This window comes from Brachionichthys hirsutus, chromosome 16 (genome assembly GCF_040956055.1).
Source record: "Brachionichthys hirsutus isolate HB-005 chromosome 16, CSIRO-AGI_Bhir_v1, whole genome shotgun sequence".
Taxonomy (NCBI): domain Eukaryota; kingdom Metazoa; phylum Chordata; class Actinopteri; order Lophiiformes; family Brachionichthyidae; genus Brachionichthys; species Brachionichthys hirsutus.
Genome location: NC_090912.1, coordinates 3,358,547 through 3,385,981, shown reverse-complemented (window position 1 = coordinate 3,385,981; position 27,435 = coordinate 3,358,547). Strand labels below are relative to the sequence as shown.

The window sequence follows — 27,435 nt, the reverse complement described above, 5'->3', positions numbered from 1 at the left end:
GCTTCTTGCTGGAAGACTCTCTGGGTGACGTGTATGGGAATCAGTACAGAAGTGTTCAACAGCCATTCTGGGCTGTCACAGAGGCACTTATAATGAAAGAAAGTGTACAAAGCCAGCAGTCACATGGTGAACAGTCAGTGAAGTAGCAAAGATGAACATCAATTTCAAATAAAACTGTCTCAGTTCAACACCGGCTGCTGACGTCCTGTTGACTTGGTCTAGACTCTAGACACACTTAAGTGCAACAACTGCTGGTGCCACAAGAACAACCTCGATCCTGCTCCGATTTGTGCTGAATACTTTTGCCGAGCTTGTTGCTGGCTCAAAAACAGGAGTCAGTGACGGGTCTGTGCCTACCCAGGGAGGTGGTACTGTATCGAGTCCGCTGCAGAGTGGCGTAGCTGGGCTTGTCCGACAGCAGGACGCGATGGGCTGGAGGGGCCGCCGCTTCACCGTTCCTCTGCAGGGAGGCACACCTGCCAAAGGTCCCGTCCAGCTTGGTCTGGATGTCAGTGGTGCTGTGAGCTCGCTTGATGTCTCCAGGGTTCTGATTCCCAGCCTGGCCGTTGAGTAGCGGCACTTTGCAGTTATGGCTGTTACAGTCTGGGAGGGCGCCGGCCTTCCGTTCTCCGGGCGCCACGGCGGTCAGTGTGCCATTTGAAAGCGACAGTTTGGTTGCATTACTGCCTGCTAGCTTCCCCGGTTGTCCATGGCCCTTCATAGTACTGTCACGCCCCTTGCTCGGTGACCCAGGAGTGTCTTTCTTCATGAAACCAGGCTTGAAGAAGGACAAGAGGCCGTCGTGGCTCCGGCCCTCCTGCCCCTTCTGTCCTCTCCTGTCCTCAGGTTGAAGGACCATCTGCAACAAGTCTTTTTGTGTCCTGGAAGTCGCTCCCATCTGCACCTTTGTCTTTCTTAATGTGGAATCTCTGCTTGGCGGTGCACTGTGGCTTGTATGACCTACGAGACCTACTAGGGTCCTGCCCTGGTCCTGCCTTGCTTTCTTAGATGCTCTCTGCCTCAGAGAACCATAATCCCTGGCTTTGACATTGCTGTTGTTACAGACTCCATGGCTGTTGCCTCTCTCCACACAAGGTCTGCTCTGCCCTGCTGGTATTTTGGGGGAGTAACAAGTGTCCAAGCCGGGTCTGTCGGTACAACTGAGACTGCTGCTGCTCGGTGAGCTGCATTCATGTCCTGCTTCAATGACTCTCCCCTGGGCACTCCTTTGAGGTGGGGTGGCCACCAGGTTTATGATAGGGTCTTTGGTACATCGTGGCCGGCGCCCAGACTCCAGGTACTCCACCAGCTCTCCCGGACAGGTTTGGGCTGGATGTTTAATGCGCTCCTTGGAGCCAAAAGACCAGCGCAGGGGCAGAACTTTGCTTAGATTCTCCTTGGGTTTAGTTGGTGATCTCATACTCACGCTCCTGCCTTGGGTCCCTCGGACAAACGGCTTGGTTTCAAACCCATCTAAAAGAAAGGAAATGGGTTGTCACTACATCTTACTAACTACACTAACATTTGCTACACTAACATTTGCTATTTCTGCAAGTTACTTTTGCCAAGTGTTGAAATACATGGTGGTTTTAGCAGTCACATTAACTTAATTTTGTTCTATATGCTGACAGCTGAAACATGTTTCCTAGATACCAACTTGTTTCCACACTTTTAGGGGGTTCGTCTCCAAACACTGGCAGCTCAGGAGACTCTGGGGCCTGCATGGGGCCCGCTGGGCCAGGAAAGGGTCCTCCTGACACCACGCTGCCCCTCTTACTGCTGCCCGCCAGTCGAACCAGCCAGTGGTCAGAGGCGGACGAGCTGCTGGAACCTGCAAAAATGGAAAAAAATAAAATAAAGCAAATGGAGAATTTGATCTTCTGTTCTCCCAACTGAGAATAACTAATCCCGATAGATGAGGGAGATTAGGGTTATTAGGGGACATGAATATCCTCATAAAGATGAAACCACAAAGATGAAAGCTTCTCTGATTCATGGATACACTGGTGGGAACGGTTCTGCATCCACTACAACCAGGAAGGAACATTAAATGAAAGAAAGCACACTGGAAACAGACTGGTGCCGCAGCGGTGCATCAAATCATGTGGTCAGATTGAAATTGCATGTGCATAAATTGCATATTCTTGCAGCTCAGACTGTAACAGGTCCGTGTTGTCACGTATTAAAACTCTAGCTTGGCTCCAATCCGGTAGACTAAAACTCCTGCACACACTTTGCACTGCACTTTACAATGCAACCTCTCGGTTGACTGCGACGACACTGAGAGCATGATGTAAGCGCCACTAACCGGTGACTGAGGAACTGGCAGACCAGAGTGGAATGTTGTTTCTTCTCTGATAGAAGAGGATGTAGGCTCCACGGGTGCACACCTCTGCCTCTGGAACCGGCTCAGCGCTGCTGTCATCGTAACTATACCACCGTCCGTCCACAGAGTTCCTGCAAAAGGCTGCAATCGCAACATCCATGAGAACCGACGACCTGCACATCCGACCGGAGTAAATTCAACTGATTCATTTATTATGTTTTTCTAGGTACATATCACTATGACTACTCCTACAGGTATTTTGTTTTCTCAGAAGGTTTAAAACATCATTCAGACCAGTGTAATGTCCACCGTGCATTCCTCCATGATGGTTGCACACAGCATACAGATCGTACAGGAAGTCGGGAGGAGCCAGGTCATGCCGTCGGGACTGGAGAGGGGGCTGATGGGCGCCGTGGTTACGGTTCACCATGTGAGGTGTCATGTCCAGGCCCGCCAGGGGGAAATGCACAAATGTGGTGAGCTTGTTTCTCCGCTCCCCCACCTGTCTGAAGCGCTTCAGGTGGAGGATGAGGATGTCTGGCAGCGTCCACAGGCTCATCTTCACCATGCCCTGCTGCAGCTGCTTGCAGTGGGGGCACTTCCAGGCATCATCTGGGGCAAGCTGGGAAGGGTAAGGGAGGCAAGTAGTAATGATTGCAGAATCATTTTAAATAGTGCAGATTTCGAATGCACATTTCTTCCAGATTATCAACCAGACAGAAACTCAAAACTCACCCTCATGTTGAGAAAGGTTTTCCTTCATGATTTGATTAATTGCACATGTTTATATTACAGATAGAAATTTGGAAGTTAATGGCCAGAGTGCATTTTGAAACAGTTACCATGGCTACAACGGTTCCCTTTTCCAAACTTCCCTTCAGGGCGGCTACGAATTACGTCTTTCGACAATGACACTGATCCAGAATTAATATCAAGGGCATGAATTCCTGTTGTTCTCAGCAAGCATCCAGCTCTGCAAATCGCAAGTGTGACATAGCTCATCCTGCGCGGCTTCAGTGCATTCATGGGCACGTTTAGCTGACTGTTTATTTCGGTGTTTGAAGGAAGACAATCAACGACAGTATTTCTATAAATATCTTGGCTTAGAGAAATGGCTTCAAACACTTGTTCTGCCGGCAGTCTCACGCAGGTACCAGTGGAGAGAGGAATTCTAATATCGCGACCGAATGATTTAGGTTGATTATTGATCATTTGAAAAAGCATGGATCACATTAAAAAAGAAAGCCTAAGCAGAGCACATAAAAAGCTACCAGCTACAGGAGCAAGGTTAGAGTGAAGAGTTATCCCATCCACAGCAACAGTGAGGAGGCCAGACGGAACGCAGGCCGGTGTTTGCGCCTACTGCGCCACCAAATGGTGATAAAAGGTAACCGCAGCAGCAACATTAAGGCCAGCCACGCCCACACAAAGAGGCCCAAACTCACATGTCTACGGCCTATTTATATACCGGTATATAAAAAAGAGTAAATAGCACTCCAGTGGAAGAGATGCGTCAGGGCTTTTAATTTTGAGGAGATTGCTCTATTCTTTCATCGATACGTGGCTAATATGAATAAAAACATGTTTTATTTCAGTTAGAATAAAATAAAATAAATTGAAAAACCTCTTAAATGGAAACTAAATGGAAAAAAACCTCCACATGAACTGGATGCTGTTCCAACTGAATAAACTGTTCACAGAGTACGGCTCAATGCCACCATGAGAACGGTGACTATGATGAGACGCTGGAGCATGCAAGCGTTCCCGCCCCCGAAGAAGCAAACATGACATAGAGAAATGGCTTCAGGAGGGCCTGTGTCTGACCTGCTAATGGAGCCACATGCTCAAATGATAACAGGCTACCTGTTCCTCTTTGGTGTAAAGCTGGAAGCACTCGTCCAAGGTGCAGCTGTACTGCTGAACGTGCAGCTGCTGATTCCTCACGCTCTCGGCATCCTTCACTACCTCCTCATGGATGTTACCAAACAGACTGTGGGACCAGGACACAAAGAGGAGGTCAGAGGCCACGAGTGGAGAGAGTCTGGTCTATCGTTAGAACATTATAGCAAACAGCTGGTGTCCTCTGAGATCAATCAAACTGACCAGTCTTTGATTCGGTGCTCCCACTCGACGATGAGCTTCACATGTGGGGGTCCTCCTGAGCCACAGAGTTTCAGAGCTCTAAAAAACCCCATAAAAGACCACTAGGTGTCAGCATTAGTTCACAAGCTCGTCTCATGTTCGCACCGTAACAGGGATCATATTTGGGATTTAGATGTGGACAGTCTAGAATTAAACAATTTAACACAAACAACACGACAAAAATGTTACAATTGTGAACCCAGTTTCCGGTTCATTCAACCGGAAATGTAATTCATAACATGAACATTTCATGATAAACCATTCACGAGTTGGTGAGAAACTTCAGTCTGGAGCGACCGTCTGTAGAATTATGCACCAGAAAGCACGTGGCAGCAACGACATGCTTTCTGCTGTGAGAATAATTCACCTCGCCGGAGGAAACGCTTGCACCAGCACATTCTAGTGCCGCGTGAAACGGTGCGGCCTTCAGAATGGCGAGAGCTCACATGCCACTATTTATTTTAGTTTCTGAGATGCAGCATTGCAGCACATTCGCTTCTCAAAAGAGCCTTTGGCCCCCATCAGCACCATTCACTGAATGAATGAACTGTTAGTGCGCCTGCATAAATGGAATTCCTTTCAAGAGCGCTGTGAAAAAGCAATTCACTATACTGCAAGTAAAAGCCACCAGAATATCTGCAGAGCTAAAATAAGATCTTATAGTTACTGTTGGTATGAAATAGATTCAAAAATACAGATCAGATCATCTCTATATAATTGACAATGATTAAAACTCATGCTGTGGCATACGTTTGTGTTCAGCCACCAACTGCTGGCCCCTTATGTGCTGGCCTTCACAGATGTGCAGGGTTTTATTTTCTTTTGATCATCATTCCTGATGTGATCAATATATATTTGTAAAAACAACATAAGATTGTGTCCCCCCCCCAAAAAAAATGCTTCAACAATTCTATGTCTAGTTAGAATCGTCTTTAACATCTTGACCTTCATAAAAGCCTCCTCAGAGAACTTGGATTCCATCACCTCTTACTGATTTAACCAGTTTAGTGGAATGTTCCAAACTGGTTTTGGAGCGTTCCACAATTTTCAAACCATTTTTTCCCTGCCTGGCATCAAATTCAGAATAAGTGCATGTCAGACTTCTCACCATCAACCTGTATTCAGTTTGTTAAAGGTTGAAAAGGATTTAAAAAATCCCGGTTGTACAGCAAAGGTTCACCTTTATAATAATCTAACGCCCCTCTATTAATGCAGGTAGCATGAAGACAGCCTGTCACAGGGACGGGAATATTCTAGAACTCATCCCAATATATTCCTGCCAGACACACCTGCATCCGAGCATAGAGATAGATGGATTTGTTTGACTGCAGCTTCACGCTGCTTGGTTGACTTTGCATGTGTCATGTCCCCCCCCCCCCAGACCTCGTTTAAAGTTTCTCACGCCTTTTGGACGGCCTCACCTGTCGACGGCTGGGTGGTAGAGCGGCCGCTCGTCCTGAGGTGACAGGTAGCTGTAAAATGCTGATCCTCCAACCACTCGGACGTTGAAAAGCACTCTGGCATTCTGAAAGAGGGGCAGAGAAAAGAGATTTTAGCTCTTTGATTGGCCAGCCATGGCGGCACATGAGCTTCCAGTCTGAAATGTGTTTTCTGCTATTAAACGGATCAGTAGAAATCCATATCCATGTTTTGCATGACAACACTAAATGGATGTGACCTCACCGGATGTTAACATGTAGCTCGGTGCATGTTTGTAGTAAACTACAAACCAATCATGGTTTTTATTCCCACTCAAAGCACCATGTCACAGAAAAACATCAATCAAGCTCTAGATAATCAGAGTACATCCTGATGAACTCTGAACCGGACTGAAAGCCCAGGAACAAAGACAGAACACATAAGCCCACTCATTTCTTTCCGCTCCTCCGAAACAGGCTCACAACACTTTGAGAGATCGACTCAGATCGGCAGGTTTCAGGAATGAAGGATTGCTTTGGTAAAATGAAAGCGACCTCCTTTGTGTTCCAGGGAAATCTAACATGTAGCTGCCGGCTGGGCTCAAACGCAGGACGAGGATGGCGCTGAAGGAGAAAGCAATATTGAAACGCTGAACCCAAGATTCCACTGGAAATCATAACCCGTGGAGGGGGGGGGGGGGGCAATGTTTGGCTCCATCAATATCACCAGTCGCAGGAATACAGCATCGATGCTGAGGCAGCAGTTTGCTTTCACGCCTCGTTTTCTGAACACATGTAGAGCTGTGCAAGTGTTTTATCTCCATTGTGTGTTTTCGAGCACAAACTCTCACGAGGTGCATTTCCAAAAAAACGTTTACTTTAATTTTAGCTGCTATTTCATGGTTTAAATTATGGGTTATTATTTTCAGGTGTCCGTTACCTGTGCCTGAGCACCGTTGATCATCAGGTAATAAAGTTTGCTCAGGAGGCTTTGCTGCAGCTGGTCCCAGGAAATAGACCGGTCCTCCCTCATAAGAAATGGAGGTCCAAACCTTGAACAGGAATAAATAAAAAAAAAAAATGATAAAATGAGAGCTCACAGAGGTCCTACTCAACCAATGCACAGACACGGCCTTTCGGTTACAAAGGTGAAATGAAGGCCCGCTGACCCTAAAATAACCCCCCCCCCCCTCCCTGCCATTGTTGGTTTGGTGACTGCTGGCCCCCGGGGCATGACGCTGAATCAGCAGAGCTTTAGCCGTCAATAGGCTAACTTTCTGGCCTTACCCTACAAAAGCAGCTGGCTTTTGTTTACCCGGATGACAGGCCGTCGGACAAACGGGTTTCAGTCCAGTAGCACATTTTTTTAGGATATTAGGGCATCGGAACAATGAGGTGACACTCAGCGCCTGGGAAACCTGCCTTTCTGAGTTATGTTTGCTTAACCACAACTCGACAGCGATTCACGGTTCGGCTATTCGCTATGATTACCTAACGGTGTGTTGGCCTGCCCCTGCAGCGTTGCACACCAACAGCAGGATCTTCACGGGGACACCGTGGTTGAGGAACTCCGATGACAACGCTCCAGAGGAAGGTAACCTCTGACCCTCAGGGCCAGTGGAGAACGGGGATGAAGGGAGGCTGTGATGGTACCCTGAGGAGAAAAGGACACGTCTCGATGACAAGAGGGAGGTCCAAGAGCCAACAGGATTGTGCTTCATAATATAATAGGATCTTTCTGGAGATATTTCACAATGAAAGAAATGAAGATTCTCCATCTGATGAAGAAGATACAGGAAGCTCTTTCACAGGGCAAACTGTAAACTGATAAAAAAAAAAAAAAACTCTTCCCACTAAAGCATGCTAAAATGTAATATGAATCCCGACAGAGAGCCTGCACCGGTCCCTTCTCTCTTGTGGGGCATCAATCTGAGTAGAATCGCACTTTCAAAAATAGATCGATGCCTTCAGTGTTACACTGATTGCTGACAGCATGCGACAGCATCTCTCCATGAAGGGAGAATGAACTTATTTCGTGTTCTGAAAACATGAACATTGAACTTAACGCCTCTAACAAGAAGCGAGGAGGAGGGCTGCGATGCGTAAACCGGTGAGGCGGCGGCTTTCTATTGAGGGAACAGTGATTCAGAGGGGGAGAATAGATCGGCCAATGGGCGGCCTGCACTCTCAGCAGGAGGTATTATCAGATGCAGCTTCAGCCCCACATCCTGTCCCGGTAGGGCGCCGAGCAGCGCCACCCTTCTCTCCAGCTCGCCCTCGCATCTCACAGGAGTGTGACTGACTGAGTGGAAAAAACCGATCGTCTGTGGAAGTCGCATTCTCTCCGACCCTCTGAGCTTGGCACGCAGGTCAAGCCCCCAGAGGCTCGTGGTGATAAATCTCACGCTAAATAAGACGGGCGACACGGATATTGATTGGACCTGATGACAGCGGCTTCCCCAAACGTTTCATTAAACGCTGACGCGTGATTCATCACTGACAAAGCAAATGGCGCGGCCGAGCATCCTGTTCCTGCAACGCAACACTCCTCCGTGTCGGCACGTCCGTCCTCCGACAGAAATAATTGGGTGTGTGTGAAGATGTTTAAGTCGCTCACTGCACCAAGGGTAGCACCTTTTCAGAACGAATCAAAGTGCAACATTTAAGCCATGCGGCTCGAACATTAAAGCCTCTGATTGCGGTGTCTTGACCCGGAGCATTAGAGTAATGAGAAGTAGGCACAGCTTTTCATTTATTAATGTCACTCTAATCAAGCAAGTGATAAAACTTGCTTAAATCATGCGCTGCAAATTAGACGAGCAGCGACCTCAGACAGCCGTGAGTAATGGGGGGGGGGGGGGAATCTCATTTTGAATGCTCTGCAAAACATGTTCGTGGAACAACTAAAAAACGCAGAGGTCACCTCCCGGCTTTGGGACGCCAGGATTTATACAAGGATGCCCGGGAGGAGACCGACTGCTCGTTGCTCATTAAATAACATTTTATGACTCAACTGTCAGACGCTGAACTGTTTCCAGACATTTATCAAGACTCCCATCACTTTTTTCCTAACCTTGTTTACAGGATGAATAATGGTGGAGTAACGGGACGTGTGTGTGTCTGTGGGTCTGTGTGTGTGTGGGTGGAGATATGCTGTCCACATGTGAGAATGGGTGGCATGCAAAAACACACACATGTATAGATGCAAACACCCCCCCACAACCCAGGTCCACACATGCCGACGCTCATTTTCAGATGATTCTGAGAATCGGAGCTCCTCTCTATTTCCAGGCCCTTAATTGACCTACCTGGTTAACTAAAAGTTTACTTTCTCCATTTCTGTGAGCAATCATGACCGTCAAAGATGGACGCACCGAGGTGAGGGGGGGGGGGGAATTGAGCGCAGCGGTGAGAATATGCTGTAAGAGATTAATTTTAAGTACAGCAGGGAGGCTGGGAGCGAGAGCGGGAAGGTCACCTCAGCATCGCGTTGCCTTTGCTTTGATCCGGGCCTATTTGGGTTTGTTCATTCAGAGCAGACTCTGCACCTCTTTATTGAGCCTCTCACGCCGTCTCTAACAGCGAGCGAGTTACTATTGCCTTGAAATGTACTAAATGGCAGTGAAACTCTATCAACCAAGAATGCTGCCGCGAGTAACAAGGAAACTGTCAAAGGATAATAAAACAAGGTTGTCCTCAGATCTCACTTCACGAGACGTGTTGGCCCTGCATTCAGAGTCCACACTTGACATGTGGCTTAAATGCTTTAATTCCAGAAGACATAATCCACAATTCCTTAGCATCGCCACTGCACAGAAACGGTTGAGACCCAGTTGAGAGTTCATTCTATTTCATATCCAGCAGAGGGGACTTCACATATTTAAGCATTTATGGATAACTGATTAAATCTCTGACAGGGATCAGGTTCCACTTAGATGTTATTTAGCTCCATAAATAATTCAATAGAATCCGGATGGGAATTTATCAGTTAAGAAAATATTAAATGCTCTTTTAGTATCAAAACAAATTCATTTAGCCTTTTTTGGAATCAATTTAAACTTGTTGAATGAGAGTAACGCTATCCTACCTAAGATTAGTTTCTCCCTTTAATCAAGTGGGCAGCACCTTAAAAGGCTTGTTTCATTATGCATATCTGTATTCTCATAGGGCAGCCCTCTAAGTGTTAAAGATGGGACACTCTGCAAAGCCGCAGGGACAGAGTTGAGTGGTGATGCAAAGTTTCCGTATCAACGCCTGCAGGCTGAGTCGATGAGAAGTCACCCGGGGGGGGGGTTCCGACTGAGCCAGACTGTCGGGGGGGCTTTGTGCAGCCACTGAGCAAAATAAATTGAGGCAGTAAAAGTCACATTTTCTCAGGTGCAACAGCTATGCCAACGCGGATCTGGGACTACAGGTAGAGTCCTAGGAGAGAGGACAACGGAGCAGAGCCCATTTGTTTACACCAACAAGCAAGAGGCAAGGGGGACACTACGCAGTGAAGTACTTCTGAGGACACATTTTACATCACTGGCTGAAAAACAGATGAAATGAAGACATAAATCTGACAGGGAGGAGGACGGGGGTGTAATTCACTGCGCTCCATGTGAAGTTATACAGTTCTTAATGTGCTCCCGGGGGGTGGGGGGGCCTCCAGCAGCAAGGTGCATCCCCTGTGGGTTTCATTAGGCAAAGCGCATGAATAAAACTGGTTTGTTTGCGTCTACATCCACAGGAATGCAGGGATAAATATTAATGTAGCACAAGCTAGTCATACATTGTTACAGACCTCAGGCGTGTTGCTTACCTGAGACCCGTGCAGAGCCCCCTCTGATGTAGAGGGGCGGAGCCTGGAAGGCATAGATGACGTCATTCTCAGCGATGCACGTCAGATCCTCCTCATCAAAGAAGGAACGCTGGAAGCCTGTGGAGTAAACCTCGGTCAGGATGACCTGGAGATAAAACACGTGTTAGCTTCCTGATAGCAGTGCATGTTTACCGCTGATAAAAAGTTCCACAGTAATGGAACGCGGCCATCGTTATCCCGAGAGGTGGTCGAAGCACACAAACTATAAGGATATATGTAAAATATAAGATGAGCTAAGCACACAAGATGTATCATTTGCATGTTTTTATTTTCAATTTAAATACTTGAAATGCATAACCCAAATAATTTACGATCACACTGTGATCTCTTCAAGACATGGTGAGCTGTGCCGCTCGAAAACAGTTAGAAGTTGGAAAATAATCCACGCTAGGCCTTTATTCCTGACGTTACCTGGTCCGGGGACAGTTTCCCCTCATCAGCCACCGTCCGTCTCAGGCAGGCCACAGAACCGAACAGAGGCACGGCCAGCCCGACCCGCAGGTACCGCTGCCCTTTGGCGCTGAACACCAGAATCACACACAGCGGCCTGCCACAGATTAAAGACACACACATCAGAGCAACCTCTATTTGGATTTCTGTGCCACTTCTAAAAATGGCTCCTGTAAGGGCCAAGAAGGGACAAAAGAAGACTCTCATGAATAAAGCAATACTTTTTAACGTTAATAATAGATCATTGACTGGGATTTTTTTTGGGGCCAAAATAATGGAATCTCTGTTGCATTTTTAAAAAACGAGGAGTGCTTGGCTCTGACCTCTTCGGAGGCAGCGCTGACGTGAGCAGGGTGCTGGGACATAAAGGCTTCTTTTAATAGCAGCACACGGAGGAGACGGCGAGGAACTCTAGCTCTACCTGTGGGAGTGGACGACCCGGAGGCTGCAGCCGCGCCACGGAAAGCCAAGAGGCATCACAAAGGAAGCCGATGTTTTTGAAGCTCGCCATGGTAAAAGTAAGAATGCTAGAAAGGCGAACTTGACTGATCCCTTGCCCCTAACTTAAGCAGTAAATGAAGAAATAGGCTTTAAAAAGTTCAGGGCTTCATTTCATCTTGATGAGTAGCAAGAAAAAAAAATCTCAAGACTCAAATGTGATAGGAGATAAGCATAAAGTAACAACAGCCAACCCCCCCCCCCCACTCTCTGAACGTGAGTCTGACCTTTGCTGCACATTGAGTGCTTGGTTTATTTTGAAGAGGACCCCGCCAACCTGGCAGCCGTGGACAGGAATCAATGGGCGTAAACTGTTCAACAGGACAGGGGGGGGGGGGGGGGGGGGGTTCTCATGCACGCTCACGTATTCTTTGGTTCGGGCTTAAGCTGTCTTCTTATTCAACTTCCAACACACAGCTAAAGCTTTACAGAGCAGATTAAAGAGTGACGTCTAATTAAAAACTAAATCAAACAGAGATTGATCATGAACAGTCTTTGCCCTATAAGTTGATGTGGCTATACTCACTGAATAAAACCAGATAGAGCTCTTAGAGTAACACTGAAAAGACTGAAACATTGCGTTTTTTTCACATTTAAGGTAAAAACTGTATAATTTGCCCCAGAAAGATGTGTTGTTGATGCTCTTTACAGACACGTCATGCGTCCCTGTGGCAGTGACACATGTTCATAGCCCTGACGCTGGTCCAGACCCGCGGTTGGGAACCTCTGATTTAAAGGACCCAGTCGGTTGATAATCTTTACACGGATTTACACATTCAAAATGCTTGAAAGGATAAACCAATCTGTCTTCTCCTCTGTTTATTTCTTCTGACGTGTTTTCTATCACCCCCATTTGCGACACAGTAAAAAGAAAAGGAGTTAAATATATACTCTAGATTTGGCACTCAGCAAAGCTCTTAAAAACTTTTTTTTCTCTCAAAATTAGAGGGGATGCTGGCCAAACCTGCGTGAACTACATCAAAGACTAAAAGCAGGGAATAAAAGGAGAAAGAGGAAGCCACCTTGGTAAAAACCAAAAAGTGTCCCAGTCATAAAACAGATAAGGTTTAGCATAAGGAAAGACAAATTTGACAACAAATTGCTGCATGTTGGTGTTTACTTTGAGGTCAAACAGATGTGAACCAGCTTAGCAGGGCGAACAGCTGATTATCTCTTGGCTGTGATCAGTAGCTACTGATGGACAAACAAAGCGAGGACATCCAGATAAGGACACGGCCTTCCACCAGTCGGCTTCTTGCGCAGGCTCCAGCCTTCAACGCGATTAACGGCTCATAGTCAGAATTTGTTCTCTAGCTTGTTGCGCACAGAAGACCCCGGAACAGACATTTATCAATATGGAGAGAAATGTGTTTCTTTTTATGCAATCGAACAAATCATGGATTTGCAATTAAAAACAATATTTGCAAACAAGACCATTATTATCTATCAACATCATTATATGTCGTTGAGGCAGGGAGGGAATTTATCAACTACCTCCCCCAGACATTCTCTATAGCGGGTCCCTGAACTTCTCATTCTCAACAACTCTGAGGGCCTGGCATTCCTTCACAATGAAATTGCAGGGCAGACCCGTGCGGAGTGGAGTAGACCGGACCTGTCCACTCTGCCCAGCTAGAACGATATATTATATGGCAGGTTGTGCAATGTCTGTCTGAAAATGGCATAATCAGGCAGACGACAGTGGAAGTGCTTGTGGAACTAGGAACGGGGCACAGATGATGCTTGTGTAACTTGGACAATGATGATTGTTGCAAATCCATTTTTTTTGTTTGATTTCATAAACATAAACTAATTTCTCTCCATGCATTCCTAGCATTTAGAGTAATCCTGCTAACAGTAAAACAAACGGGCACAAAAACATGAACCCTCGGTGGGGTGATGACGCACAGGCCGATCTATTACTAAAACAGACGCAGCCATTTGTTATGAACATCCTATGGCTGACTGCTTTATTGTTTATGGTTCGAGACACGAGTCTGCATTAAATAAAGCCGCGCTCACCTTGTCTGGCGAAGAGGAAGGGGGAGCGAGATGCAGAGGAACGGGTCGAACGTGTTGCTCTGTTTCAGACAGTGAGGGCACGTGAGCGAAGATCTGAGGGAAAGAAAGCAGGCCGTTAGACGAAGCCGCGCTGACTTGACTGTCAAATGAATCTCAAAGACCTCCTGATTAAGTGTGGCGGGAAAAGAGATGGCCATGATGTTCCCACACAGAACCCCGTGATCTGATTGTGGGAACTAAAAGGATGAGTGATGTAACCTGCGAGAGGGAGAGAAACAAAAGGTCGAAGAGGACGGGTGTGGTAAATAGTAGAAGAACCCCCCCCCGCGGGATGATTAGGCCTATAAACGAAAACCGGGAAAGGCAGTTTCCATCGTGTTGCGTCACTAATGCTGATGTGAGGCCATTCTGGGATCCCAGGCAGAGGGAGGAGGAAGATATCTTCCTCTGCATCGACGTGAACAGGACACAGATCACGAGAAAGGGAAACGTCAGGATGTGAACAGCAGTGATTTCTTTTCCAGTGGTTTTGCATGCGCCCCCCCTTTGTTCACCAGCACTCTTGATTCATTTAATCCCACTTAATTCCACAAGAGGGGATCATTTATTCCAGTCAGCTAATTGTTTGAACAATGAGTCAGAGAAGCCATTGAAGTTAATGGGGGAGATTGCCGGAAGTGATTTTTGTCTGCATCTAAATGAAATCCTTTGTCCCAGTATTTAGAGTTAATCTGTGGAGGATTTCCTGGAGCAGACTTTCTGTAAATGCGCGAGTCTTAAGCGAATTATAAACACATGTCAGCCGTTCTGTATTCCAGGTTCATGCTCATTAACACATCGGACACGGAGAACCAAACAGCAAGTGCAATTTGGAATGAAAATAAATCAGTTCCACATAAACCGTGCATGTGAGATACTCTTAACCCACGTCTGGTTTCCAAGGAAACGGCAAGAAAAGCAACAATAACACAATTAAGAAATAACCACAGTGTCAACATCGAGCTGAACTGACGTGAAATCGGAAATCTCAAAATACAAAAAGTGAAAACAAATCCCAAGTTTCTTAGATATTTGTTCTGTAGTTTTTGCACAATCATCACCATCTTTCCTCGTTGGTGCGCTTGTTAGCAGGATCAGGCTAATAAAACCACAGGAGGCATTTTCATGGCGTTTAATGGAAGAAAAGCGGATCGGTGACGAATCCAGATCCAGATAACGAGGCAGGAAAGCTACACCGGCATGGCGGTCGGTGTTCGTGGAGACACGCCATTTACGCCGCGCCATTCTACATATGCAATATAACAGTCCACAATTAGTCTCTGCTCATCTAAGAGTGATTAGCATTTAGTAGCTGTACTATCCTATTGCACTGAAGCGTTTCAAAAACACAGCTAATAACATTAAATGAGGAATTAAGGATTGAAAATAAAAAATATTGTGAACGAGACACTAAACATTAAAGGATTCCTTTATCATCATTGCTACTGTACGTTAGAGAATAAACTGTGCTGCACTTGAATGGATAATTGTCTCGTGTGAACTGTAACCCAGCAGCAATAAAATACATAGATTTCTATACTGGGAGCTCTGGGAGACTTAAAATACACATAAACAAAGAGCACTGCCTTTATATATCAACGCACACACACGCACACACACACACACTCATATCTCTGTCATCGGCTGTGAATGTAACACCTTTTCTTGTCAGGATTATGCGCGTTGAACTTTTCCGACCTTAACACGCCATCCTACCATGGGAAATTAAACCGTGGGATGAAGTGTTCAGATGCGTGTCCTTATAGGAGGGCACCTGACAACCTAGTGGGGAAGGCGGGGGGGCGGTGAATAAAGCCCTATTCAAGCAAACCCAGCTGACGCTGGCTCTTAGAGGATCTCTCCCGCTTGGCAGAGCAGAATGGCAGCCCTACGGATGTCTTATTCTCGCCAGGAAACAGTGAGGGTAACTGCTCTCCGTGCATACAGATCACACTCGGGCGCCACTAAAACACAGATGCGCTCCAAAACACTTGAAAAGAGCAACAAATAGCAAAAGGACGAGGTGAGATCCTTGCTTTAATGGTGCGAGAGTGGAGCGGTCGAGAGGCATGCGTCCTCCTGTCTGTCTGGGACGCAGCCATGCTGAAGAGACTATTAGCTTTGTGCTACCACGCACTCCTCAAGCTGTGAATATCACCCAGGTAGCTGCGCTTCGTTGATTTTCTTTCCGAACAGGCAAATTAAAAAGAAAAAGTATGTCTCCATATTTGCAGGAACAAATGGAAGTTAACCCACCGATAGAGCTCTGGAAGGGAAACGGCACACAGCTCAAAGTGCGCCCCGTAATTCACAGACTCAAAGCCAATCAGTCAGGGGATATTATCAAAACAAAGGTCCAGAGACTGATTCAGAGGAAGTGGCCTCGCAGTAAAACGAGCAGCGCTCCCAAACTGCACCGCCATCGTAATCTGAGACTTCACCGTGATGAGCAGACCGTTTTATTGCATCTGCACAGACGGCAGGCTGTGACTCACCCACACATAGACAACGATCAAAGTCTCCAGTAAGGAAATCTCCAAATGGATCAAAAGGAGAGCAACGGCACAGATTTACAAATCAGTGCCGACGGTTCCTGAAGCCAGATCGTTTGAAACGGACTGGGCGACTGTGTGACACGAAATGTTCTGATGCACGAAAAGTCTATACTATAGCGATCGGTTCCGGCAAGCGACGACAGAAAACATAATTCAAGATCAAACAACCATTGGCTGGAGTCGTTTGGATTTAACTTGTCGGAACACGTATAACGGCGCTGATGATGGCACGGTGGCAAACTGGGCTATTAAAAGGATGATTCTCCGCCCTGTCAACCTTAGACGTTGGGTCGCATCGGAAACTTCATTGGGACACGCTGCCTGAGGAGACTCCAAGGGAAAGAGAGCGACAGGAAGTCAAGAAATGTTTGCTCCAACGCCAGCAATGCTCCATTTAAAACCATTTAGCTTCGTGATGCACGTTTATATATATATATTCTGCACCATCTCATGCCCTTCTCTCTGGCGAGTACAGCATTTGAGTGGGTGAGAGGAACAAATCTCTCCTGCCAGGCTGTGAAGACTGTTCTCCCTGTCTAGGCACACCCAAGATGTCACAGCTGAAACATTTGACAAGTGAGGGCAGCAATTAAAAGATGACATTACTGGCAGTCGCACGGGGCTGACAGTTCTCCGAAGAGCTGGCAGGAGGAGGATGGGACAGAAAAAGAAAGAGCTTCACAAGTTGGGCCGGAAGGACTACCCTTTAATGAACCGTGTAAAATTAAAGAAGACAGAGACAACTCCAGCTGTGCTGCTGCAAACACACACACCATGCGGCGTCTCAGGACCGGAGACTCACTTGTACTGTGCCTGGAAATGTTCCTGGACAAAGCTGTGCTGGACTCCGGGCTGCTGGGGCTGGGATGGATCGGGAGACGGCGTCTCATCGGCTCCAACGTGGCCCTGCAGCATGAAAGAACCCCAAAAGAGGAGAAAAGAAAATAGCAGAAGACGGATCACTGAAGGCTGCAAAACGCAGAGTTCTGCATTCATCGCATCTTAGATACCTGCATAGACGGACTCTCATGTGACGTAGTTCCACTACTGTTTTTAATACATATTCTCCATGTACAGTACTATGTAATGCTGTTAGGCACTCCCTCTTGCACATCACCACCTTAATAATTACATAGCATCATCAGTCTCAGCAGGGTCATCAGCCACCACCACCACGAAATGCCAAAAGCTTTCAGACAAAACAAACGTCACACGTCGTCGTTTGTTGAAAAAACAAAACAAATCTCCTGATTAAAGTTGATTTAAATTTAAAGGAACCAGAAAGCTTTTTTTTAATTTTTTTATTACGAAAGCTCCACAGACTTGTATGTTAAGTCCTTGGCTTTTTTTTAATTGGCTACTTCTAACTAAAATGTCAAACAAATTTAGAACAATATTTTACATTTTATCTGCAGTTAAAGTATTTTCCTATTTTGTTGGGACCAAACATAAAAGCGGAACCCAATTATCAGCAAACTGGAAATGTTTGCTTCACAGCTTCCCGTTGTTGCATCCATGCGGTAACCCCTCTTACACTAAAATTCTTGTTAAATTCCTTTTGCACAGCTTCTTATTTTAGAAATAGTGCCCCCCATTTTTCTCCTTCCAGCTGAAGCTGATGTCCTGAAAAACACTTACCAAGTGCTTAAAAGGCCGTCGTGTGCGCCTTGTTAGCGTTTCCCCACTTGACGATATCAATCCCATAAATGCTTGCTACTTGAGAATGCATTAAGTCACTGCTTTTACTGTGAGCTTGCCCTGCAAAGAGAAATGTACCCGCCCTCCCTGCCTCTCTCTCTGTGTCTCCATCTTTCTGCTATTCTTCTGATTCCAAGCCCCCGGTTCCATACTGGTTCCCACATTCCCCAGGCTGGTAGCTCAACCATGACCTCTGCTCACAGGCGCCGCTGAAAGAGGGGGGGGTTTAGAATGTCTAAAAGGGTGAGGAAAGTGAAGGGTGTGTCAGACAGAAAAATAGGGGGGTCCTTTCCAGATCAACGCCACTCCAGACCGAGGAAGAGACAGAAACATCACCTTTCAGATTGGGGTGGAGGGTTGACTATACAGCATGCTGTTTTGCTAGACAATAATAAGCATTTCTAATCACATGCACTGATATCAGGCTGTTTCGTTCACACATTTCCTCCTCCAAAGACGCACTTAATGGATTCCATTGCTATTATTATGTCGCGATAAGGAAACAGCCCAGAGCGCCGACAGCGTCGGCCTTATCGCTGCTGATATGTAAGCGCAGTGAAGAAGTGGATCAGGGTCCGGGCCTTCTGATAAGATCCAAGTCCACTCAATGATCACGGCCACATGGAAGGTCCCACGGGGGGGTAAGCTGTGACCGCCGCTGGTCTGAGGAGTCGTTGCACTGGTTGTTAGGCAACCTGAGCAGAACAGGGCTTCCTCTCCAGAGGTGCCGTGAGCCAGACTCAAATTCAGATGCTATCTTTGAAATTGGCTGTCAGAAAAATATGCCAACTTCAAACTGATATAGACGCACCTAAACAGGCAGCAGAAGTAGGAGAAGCTATTTTCAGAGACAGGTCAGAGGGTAAAAAAAATAAAAAAGGAAAACGTGGGCTTCAAAGCTTCATTTCTTTTTTTACTATCAATTCATTCATTCATCCATAATATTTTGTGGTCAAATAATAGCAGCTCCTATCTGAGAAGGGGACACATGAACACAAGCATGAATTGCTGCTGACATTAAAGGTATGTAAATCTAGAGAATTGTCTACCTCCACCTAATCCATAAACCTCTGCACCAGGAGCGGGCCATGTGCCAATGCCCGAGGAGCAAGGAGAAAATTAAAACTCAAAGCCCTCACCCTGGCACCTCAGTGTGCCGTAATTGATTTCTGGGATTTAGATAAATGACAAAGATACAGCACACAAGTGAACGGTGGGCCGGAGCCCGGCTGCTGGCTCAGCGCTGTCAGCGGGAGGCACCGGGATAAAAAAGAAAAAGCTGATAATCAGCGGAGGAGAGACGGGCCGGAGCGATGGAGAGAGCTCGACCCGATACGGACATTGTCGTACAGCAGGATGCTGAAGATCAGAAAACCGAAAATGGGAAATGTAATCTTGCTTAAACGGCAGCTGAATAGAAACACGACTCGTCAGCATTCTGAAATCCAGCACGTCACGGTTTGGACATTTATTAAGACAAGTTGTGGATTCTATCCCTCATTAATACGAGATGTCTGTAAATGAAGCGACAGAAAACGTGTTTGGTGAGACTCCTGCTTATCTGTACTTCAGAATAAAAGCCTGAAACGTGAAACACAGATTAATGATGCACTCTGGGCCGAACAGGGAGGCGCTCAATAATTCACCCGGGTGAACGGGCTCCTCTGTAAGGCACTCTCATCCCACTGTGGGGAAGCGTGTGCTGCGATCCTCACAGACCACCTGTCTCATATTGATGGATTTTCAGCGTCTGGCGGAAGAGATAGATTGTAAAAGGGAGGCGGACGCCCCCCCCCGTGTTAATAATTTAAACTGGCCATGGAAACACACGGGGATGGAAACGTCCTGCTGCAGAAGAGAGAGAGAGAGAGACCTCTGACCTTTCGACCCGTTATTCCCCGCCGTCGATCACTCGGGGCGGGGTGTTTTTTTAAAAAATATTTTGGGGACATGCAATGTGCTCAGTAAACTTGGACTCGAGCTCACCTCAGGGCTGTGGCTGAATGGCTGCTGCATGTACGGCAGGTAAAGAGCGTGCCAGTTTCAGGCCGCGCTCACCGTGGGCGGGACCGGATGAAGGGCAGACGGGCCCTGAAGTGGGTCGAACGGTACACCCGTCTGTGCTGCAGTCACATGCTATAGCAGAATATCAGTGCACACACTCTCTGCTACGGGCTGACCCAGAAGCAGAAGACAAGTCCTGTCCAACGATTGCTCTTCTACTGTGTCGTCCCCGTCGTCTCGACCACCAGAGACAGCTGCAGCTCTGGAATTGGACCGGTGTCCGGTGTTTAGTTTACTCACAATAAAGTCGTTCATTCTGGAATTCTGTTCCAGCTCGTCGACTCGTTCCTCCAGAAGCCGTGTTCTATTTGTGTTTTTTTCTTTCTCCATGTTATCTTGTGCACATCGTCCAGTATTTGAAGTATGTCCTTTTGTACTTTTTACAATGTTTTTCATTTCCTCTGCTCAGAAGCTGATGGAATGTTTGATCCCCTCCAAATCCTCAACAATTCCTTGTTTTTTGGTGCCATTATTTCTGTTTTCTGGATTTTCATTTTATTTGTGAGACTAAAGATGATATTACCAATCACTGGGGCTGGAATGCTTACTACACTGTTTAGAACTGCTCTTGTGGATCTGCGTGCAAGAGGACTTTGTTCCGTGAACAAGAACCTTTTTAAAACTTAAAGGAAAACTTTTAAATTTTCACAAACACCTTAACAACCTGAATATTATAGTATTCGCCGGAATCTTCTCAGTCAGAGGCAAACAGTTGAGAAAAGAAGAGCCCAAGTCGAGACAACAGACAGGCTCTACTGGTAAACGTCATCGGTGGTGCTTTAACAGGCATCACAATATGAATTACAGCCCTAATTAAAAAAGAAGAAGAAAGTCAAGTCATGATTGGATTTATTGGTAGCAATAACATCAACGGCTAACTATGAGAGGGAAGTAAAAAGTACGTCGCCGTAGGCATTTAATTGAAGCTGCTATTTGTTAGTGAGGCTGAATTGATCATTATTGCTTCTTCAAAAATCTATTCATCTCCACAGGCAGATTCCATTCAACTCATATCAGAATCAGAACTGGACTTGGCAAGGCAGGCCCACATCCCAGCTATCGTTTAAATCACTTCAGTCGGCCACCGATTGAACCCGAACCAGTCATTTACGTGTTGTTGGATTTGGTGCCGTGTGCCATTCAGACCCAACCTCGACCAGAGCGCGTTTCCTCCCATTAAATAAAGCTTCTTCCTCTTGATTTAACTAACAAAGCATGTTTGCGTGTTAAGTTCAGACAATGCCTGCTGCGGTTCTGCGTGCAGCAAATACTTTGAGCTGCTAAATGCTCGACTTTGAAGTCATCAGATCCACGTCGCCTGTCTGACGAGTCGAATCCCACACACACACACACACACAAAAAAAAAGCTAATTTGTTTTTTTCCTTTTCATTTCAAAGCTCTCTGCGACTTAATGAGATAATGTTTCCTGGGCCGGGCTCCCTGCAGAAGCACGAGCGCCGTTTATAGAACCGTCCTTGAAGCAGCATCAGCCAGTCAGCTGCAGCTTCTTTCATGTCTGTGCGACAAAGCCAACCGAACCAGCAAACCCAACCTCCACCACTGCAGAGACAAGCTGGCAAACATTCACACGAGTTCATTTTAGACTTGTGAGCGCACGGCTTCTGGCCAACCAGCGGCCGATCTGGGTCGGAGGTGACGGAGGACCTCGGGCACAGAGTGGTCAATACTCGGACCTCCGAGCTGCTTCTCCAGCTGGGTGGCTCTGAGCCAACAGGAAAATGCTTCCAGTGCGAGCCACGCCTTTATTTTTCTACCTGTGCGGTAGGTGAGGCTTTAGAAACGCACGCGTTCGCTGATGATGATGAAACGGCGTGCTCATTCCCTCGTCTGTGGCGAGGCCGGCCTTCTCACCAAGACGAAGCCTTTGCTTCGACCAGACACATTTGTAAACACGACAATTTTTGTCACGTAGAATTAAAGAGGTCGTTTTTCTCCGTTTCCCCATCTCTCCGGCTGTCACTACTGCTTTATGTCCCCCCCGCCGCCGCCGCCGCCACGCTGGCGCAGACACCTCAGCCGCACCTCTCCGTCTGCGCACCACGGCTGCACAACAAGTGTCTCTTTCTTTCTGCGGCTTACAAAGAGATGCATTCATAGAGAGAGAGGGAGAGAGACCTACAGAGACAGACAGGGACAGAGAGATAGAGAGACACATATAGAGACAGACAGACAGAGAGAAAGAGACAGAGAGAGACAGAGTGAGCAAGAGACAGAGAGAGATAGAGACAGAAACAGGGAGGAGACAGAGAGAGAAAGAGAGAGAGAGACAGACAGAGAGACAGAGATAGATAGAGACAGAGGCAGAGACACACAGAGAGAGACAGAGACAGAGACAGAGAGTGAGAGACAGAGAGAGAGACAGAGAGAGAGAGACGGAGAGTGAGAGACAGAGAGAGAGACAGAGAGAGAGCGAGACAGAGGGAGACAGACACGGAGAGAGAGACAGATTGCTTCAAACTGTTTCCTGAGCAATAAATGGTCAATAAACCGGCAAAGAATTTATGCTACATGAGTCAAAGCCATGTAGCGCCAACAGTAAATGTTAAAATGTGTTATGTGTGTGTGTGTGTGTGTGTGTGTGTATGTGGGGGGGGTCGAGCCTTTTTGTTTGGGCCCTGGATCTCCTGCACTAAATGGTTACCAACAACACACGCTTAAAAACATTAATTAGCATACGCCCACAGGCTCCTGAATCAACAGCGGAGGAGGCAGCAGTTTGCCGACTCGCCGGCTGTGAGGTGGGACGTGTGTGGACTGGTAATGGGGGGGGGGGGGGGGGGCTCACACCTCCCGTCAGCCTCGCAGTGACCCTGGTTGACTCTGCCAGCTAGTCAGCCACCGCCACCGCTCCGGGAGGCCCCCGCCGGCCCTCACAGAGCTCCTCTGTGGGTGGAGCAGCGACACAGATGCAGCTTTACATCACCGGTGATTTTCTCCGCGGGGCAATGGAGCTGAGAGTGAACGCACCAATCAGATGCATTTATTGATGCATCAGAGGTAAAGGGAGTTACTTAAAGCAGCTCGAGGAGACGACAAGCACCAAATCGCCACGCCCTGTCCTTGATATGTGGCTGAGAGAACACGCCACGGCGAGGCGTTCCTGGTATCTCATGTGTTCATGCATTTAATCATGGGCGACTGGCGCATTCGTTCAGCATGGAATCTGAATTTCTGGTGAGCGAATCGGTCTCATCACATCGTCGGATGCTGCGCGACCCGACAACCAGCTCCGTCCCTTACCTTTCCAGGAGCTGCGGGTTTGTTGTTGTTGTTTTCGTGGGAAGCCAGACCGACGTCTTCGTGGACACGGTCCAGCAGCCACAGGAGGAACTCCAGAGCGTCGTGTTGGGAATTCCCACGAAACTGTGATCCATACTTGGATACTATAGTCTGCAGAGAGGAAATGGACACGCGATGACACTTTAATTAAATGCATTCCCTAAACTAGAAAAGCACTAAGAGAGCACAGACCTCCACCAAGTATCTCAGTCCCCCTCCTCCCCCGATATTGTGATTTACACAAAATATTTCAAAGGGGTCCAGAATCCAGGATCTCTTCTGGATCAGCACCAAAATGTAATCATCCGTTCCTCGTAACCTTCCCAACATTTCCTAAAGACTTCATTAAGATCCGTCAGTAACTCTTTAAGTTATGTTGCTAACAGAGGGACCCGCAGAATGTAATCACGGCTTCATAATCCACCAACAGGCCTCTTCTAGATTACACCGTCACGCGATGCAGGGTGTCTGAGAGACGTGTCGCCGAAGCGCCGCTGCTGGTTCCGGCCTGGTGCCACAAATAAACCACACCAGAGCAGAGAAAAGTCCAAGTCTTCATTTCCACTCAGGACGAGGAGCGTTAACTCAGTGGAAGTGGGGCTTGGGAGGAAGCTGCAAAGTGGGAACTGAGACAAGAAGTGAAAATAAAAATGCATAGAGAGAGAGAGAGAGAGAGAGAGAGTACGTGGGTGGAGACTTTGCAGAGCAATAAAGTTCTTTAATCTCTTTTGATCTGATCTTGAACGCGGCGCTCTCTTTTTCTCAACAGACCTCAAAGTCAGAGAGTGATTGTGAGTCGGCGTCACACGCCGCATCCTTAAACGCGTAAAACACGTCAGCAGCTGTCGAGCTGCTATTTAAACCAGTTGGCCTTTCAAGGCTCTTGAATGACAGATCTCAGGTTCGCCTCTTTAACATCTGTCAGAAAGCCTCCACTGCACGCCGCTGACGTAGCACGGACCCAGGCCACGAAACCCTCGACTTCATGACGAATCGATTCGGGGGGGGGGGGGGCGAACGCTCCGGAAACATTTGGGGTTTGCTTTGCAGAGCATGAGAACTTGCAGACGCACGACGGCCTGAAGCTGCTGTGATCGCAGTAATAACAGTAATTACCGCCAGGCTCCTGAAGGTGGCAATTTGAAGGTGATATAATTGAGGTTAAGGAAAATGCCATGTTTTTTATTACTCTGTGTGGAATAATGGCCAGTGGCCAGTCTCTAATGTATGTAATCATCCAACTAAAAGGATAAAAAGAAAGCACCGCTCATCCATCCGCCACACTTCATTTAGCCACTGCGAAATATTCCAACCATTTATCCGCGTCTTTGAACGCACCATTCAGCTGTTTGCTTTGAGCCACATTACAGATTTCCTGTTCACTTTAATCTGACACTAAATATTATCACATCGTTTACCCTAAACTACGGATGCTAAGTTATTGATTAGCTTGAAGCTACATAAATCACCAACCATGCATGTTTTTTTTGCAGTCTTGTTTTGAATAAATATAATATTTTAGTTAATGCATGCCAGCATTTCATAATAAACTGCCGCACCTTGAAAAGATCACTTTCTTTTGTTTTCTGGCAGAAAGCCGCTTGGCAAGGCATTGTGGGATTACACTAGGGGGGGGGGGGGGGGGGGGGTACGAATTCCCTTGGTGCAGCCAAACTTACTGCACCGAGCAGTAGATAATCATTAAACATCAGTACGGACGTGACAAATATTGACACATGCCAGTGAGCCCATCCCATAACTAGCTTCTAAACAGACCCCTCAATATCTACCGAAGGGAGGACAACATACCTGCCCCCCCCCCGTCTTTCTCTTTTATTATGGAAGCTGATAACTTGTCTGAGAACTGTTTGAGTTTCAGGTTTTGTCCCCGTCCAGGCCTCACTGAGCAAACACGCCATCCCGCTGGGGGGGGGGGGGGGGTGCAGGAAACTCAAAGCGCTGTCCAGATCAAAAACACACATCTGTTCCCAGGTTGATGAAACTCAGCCCCCTTCAGCTGCAACGTCTGAGGCCCATCGGTGAGGCTCGAGGCGCAGAACACGTAGGAAACGTCTCAGTCCCAGGCCCAGCAGCCTGGTACTGGAACCGGCAGCGGGCCAGGCACCAGGTATTCACCAGGAATTCACCCGGCATCCACCAGGATCCACCTGCAGCTCATTTTGCGTCCTGTGGAACGCGTAAATGTCCTATTCAGCTCTTGTCCTTTTATTACTTCTCTGGATTCCTGCGACGTGAAGGTCGCCGTTTAAAACGCTTTGATCTTGGCTGCTTCCACTCAACGTTTCTAACGTCCTTCAGGAAGAACGGCTGACTTTCAGATTGCCTGCAGCGACCGACTGATCAATGTGCAAAATAAATAAATTAAGTGAGCCTCTAAATACAGGCCGAACCTTTTCGGACGCTCATTTAGAAGTAGTTTGTACCGTCTGGACTTGAACTTGGGAGCTAACTCCGCCTCTCTGACACCAGCCTGGCAGCTAGCTGATTATTTAATAACGCCTCCCTTCAGGCAGCTGTGGTATTACTCAACAGGCAATTTCAGAAGGCCTAAGCAGCATGAACTCTGGACCTCCTGCAGTCACAAACCAGAGTCAGAGCGCTCTGTGTGTGTGTGCGTGTGCGCTTTAGAAGGAAAGATCTCATCTCATTCCAGAGTGTAGTGCTTTCTCTTTCAATCGTTCCATTGTTCCCGCTGGTTGTTGTTCTGAAGATATTGGAGATATGAGGGGAGTGGGACGGGTGGGATCGGGGAATCACAAGGATTCAGGCTTATAGGGAGAGAAGATCTCGTATAGAAAGCAAACAAATAGAGAAAGAAACAATGGCCCGGAGCGCCAAGGCCGTGTTTCTCTTAGCTCTAAGGTAAACTCATGGCTTCTTCAAACCTCTGGCAGGTTTTTACTGTTGTTGTCAACATTTTTAGTTAGTTAGCAAGATATAAGAACAACAACTTCGCAATAGTGTTTAAGGGATGAACCCTAGATTATAATTTAAGGCACAGACAGGGAGAACCCGAAAGCACGACAGAGAAACAGTGCTGTGTGTCTTATTACAGATTACGCATGTTTATACTTGGCTTATAAAACACACTGACGTGTAATTACACAGACACACAGTCAGATAATAGTACTTTAGGCCTGTGGGAGTTTTGTTTTTGGGATGCGCTGCAGCCTCATCTGAATTGTAATGCGAGTACATATATTCTACCCGGGGGGTCAAGACGCTTTAGCAGAGACACTTTAACCCTTTCCTTGCGGAGGAATTAACATTTCCTTTTTTAGTTAATGTTTATTAAAACCTTTTTTTCCTCAATTTTTTTATTTTTATTTGGCTCTGTGGGGCAGAATTCCACCAGCTAATAAACACGCAGTAATCTGCCAGGGATCGATCAACGTGATCGACACCCCCTATTCGTGGCATCCACCTGTAGACGGCGCGTATACCTTGAAGTCCACGGACAGCTGTGGCGTGTACTCCAGCGTCCACAGAGCCCTCACGAGGGACGCCAGCCGCTCCGTGACTTCCCCCGGGTCGAACCTCGTCTCGTGGCCGTGGGTCCCGGTCCGACCCAGGTCCAGCTTGAAGCGCTCCAGCCCCAGGTACTCTGCGAGCAGGTCCGTGTTGCTCAGACACTGGACCACGGCGTTCATGAAGCAGGTGTTGCCGTGGTTCTTCAGCCCCAGCACCCCTGGGATCGTGTCCCCGAACTGGTGGAGGAGCCTCTGTCTGCTGGCGCGCAGAGACGAGGACGCGCCAGAGGCGTTTTTCACCGAGCGCTCCCGAAACACCTGAACATCCTCTCTGACGCTTCCCGAGCCGGCGCTGAGCGTGCACGGTGCGCCATTCCCAAACCCCCCATCGTCGTCCTCTGCGTCAGGCGCGTCGGCGTCTCCAAAGTGGCTGAAAGTGCCAAAAGTTTTAACGATTCTGTTCATGAAAGTCCCCACAGACCTGAAGGATTTCTTTCGGAAAAGCTTCCCAGATTTGGGCTTCCTCTCTTTCCGCTTCTCCTCGTCGGCTCTGCTCCGTTTCTCCAT

At 47.3% G+C, this 27,435-nt stretch overlaps 1 protein-coding gene across 1 annotated transcript; it reads right to left on the bottom strand.

The window, feature by feature from the left end:
• Positions 1-322: 322 nt before the first annotated feature.
• On the bottom strand, positions 323-27,435 carry usp43b (ubiquitin specific peptidase 43b). Its single transcript, XM_068749973.1, has 15 exons — positions 26,842-27,435; positions 23,339-23,488; positions 17,117-17,220; positions 13,721-13,813; positions 11,162-11,297; positions 10,691-10,835; positions 7,378-7,540; positions 6,827-6,938; positions 5,890-5,993; positions 4,430-4,507; positions 4,190-4,316; positions 2,621-2,948; positions 2,309-2,467; positions 1,658-1,831; positions 323-1,473 (listed from the first exon to the last, which is right to left on the bottom strand). The coding sequence occupies exons 1-15, from the start codon at positions 27,433-27,435 to the stop codon at positions 323-325; spliced, it is 3,618 nt and encodes a 1,205-aa protein (XP_068606074.1).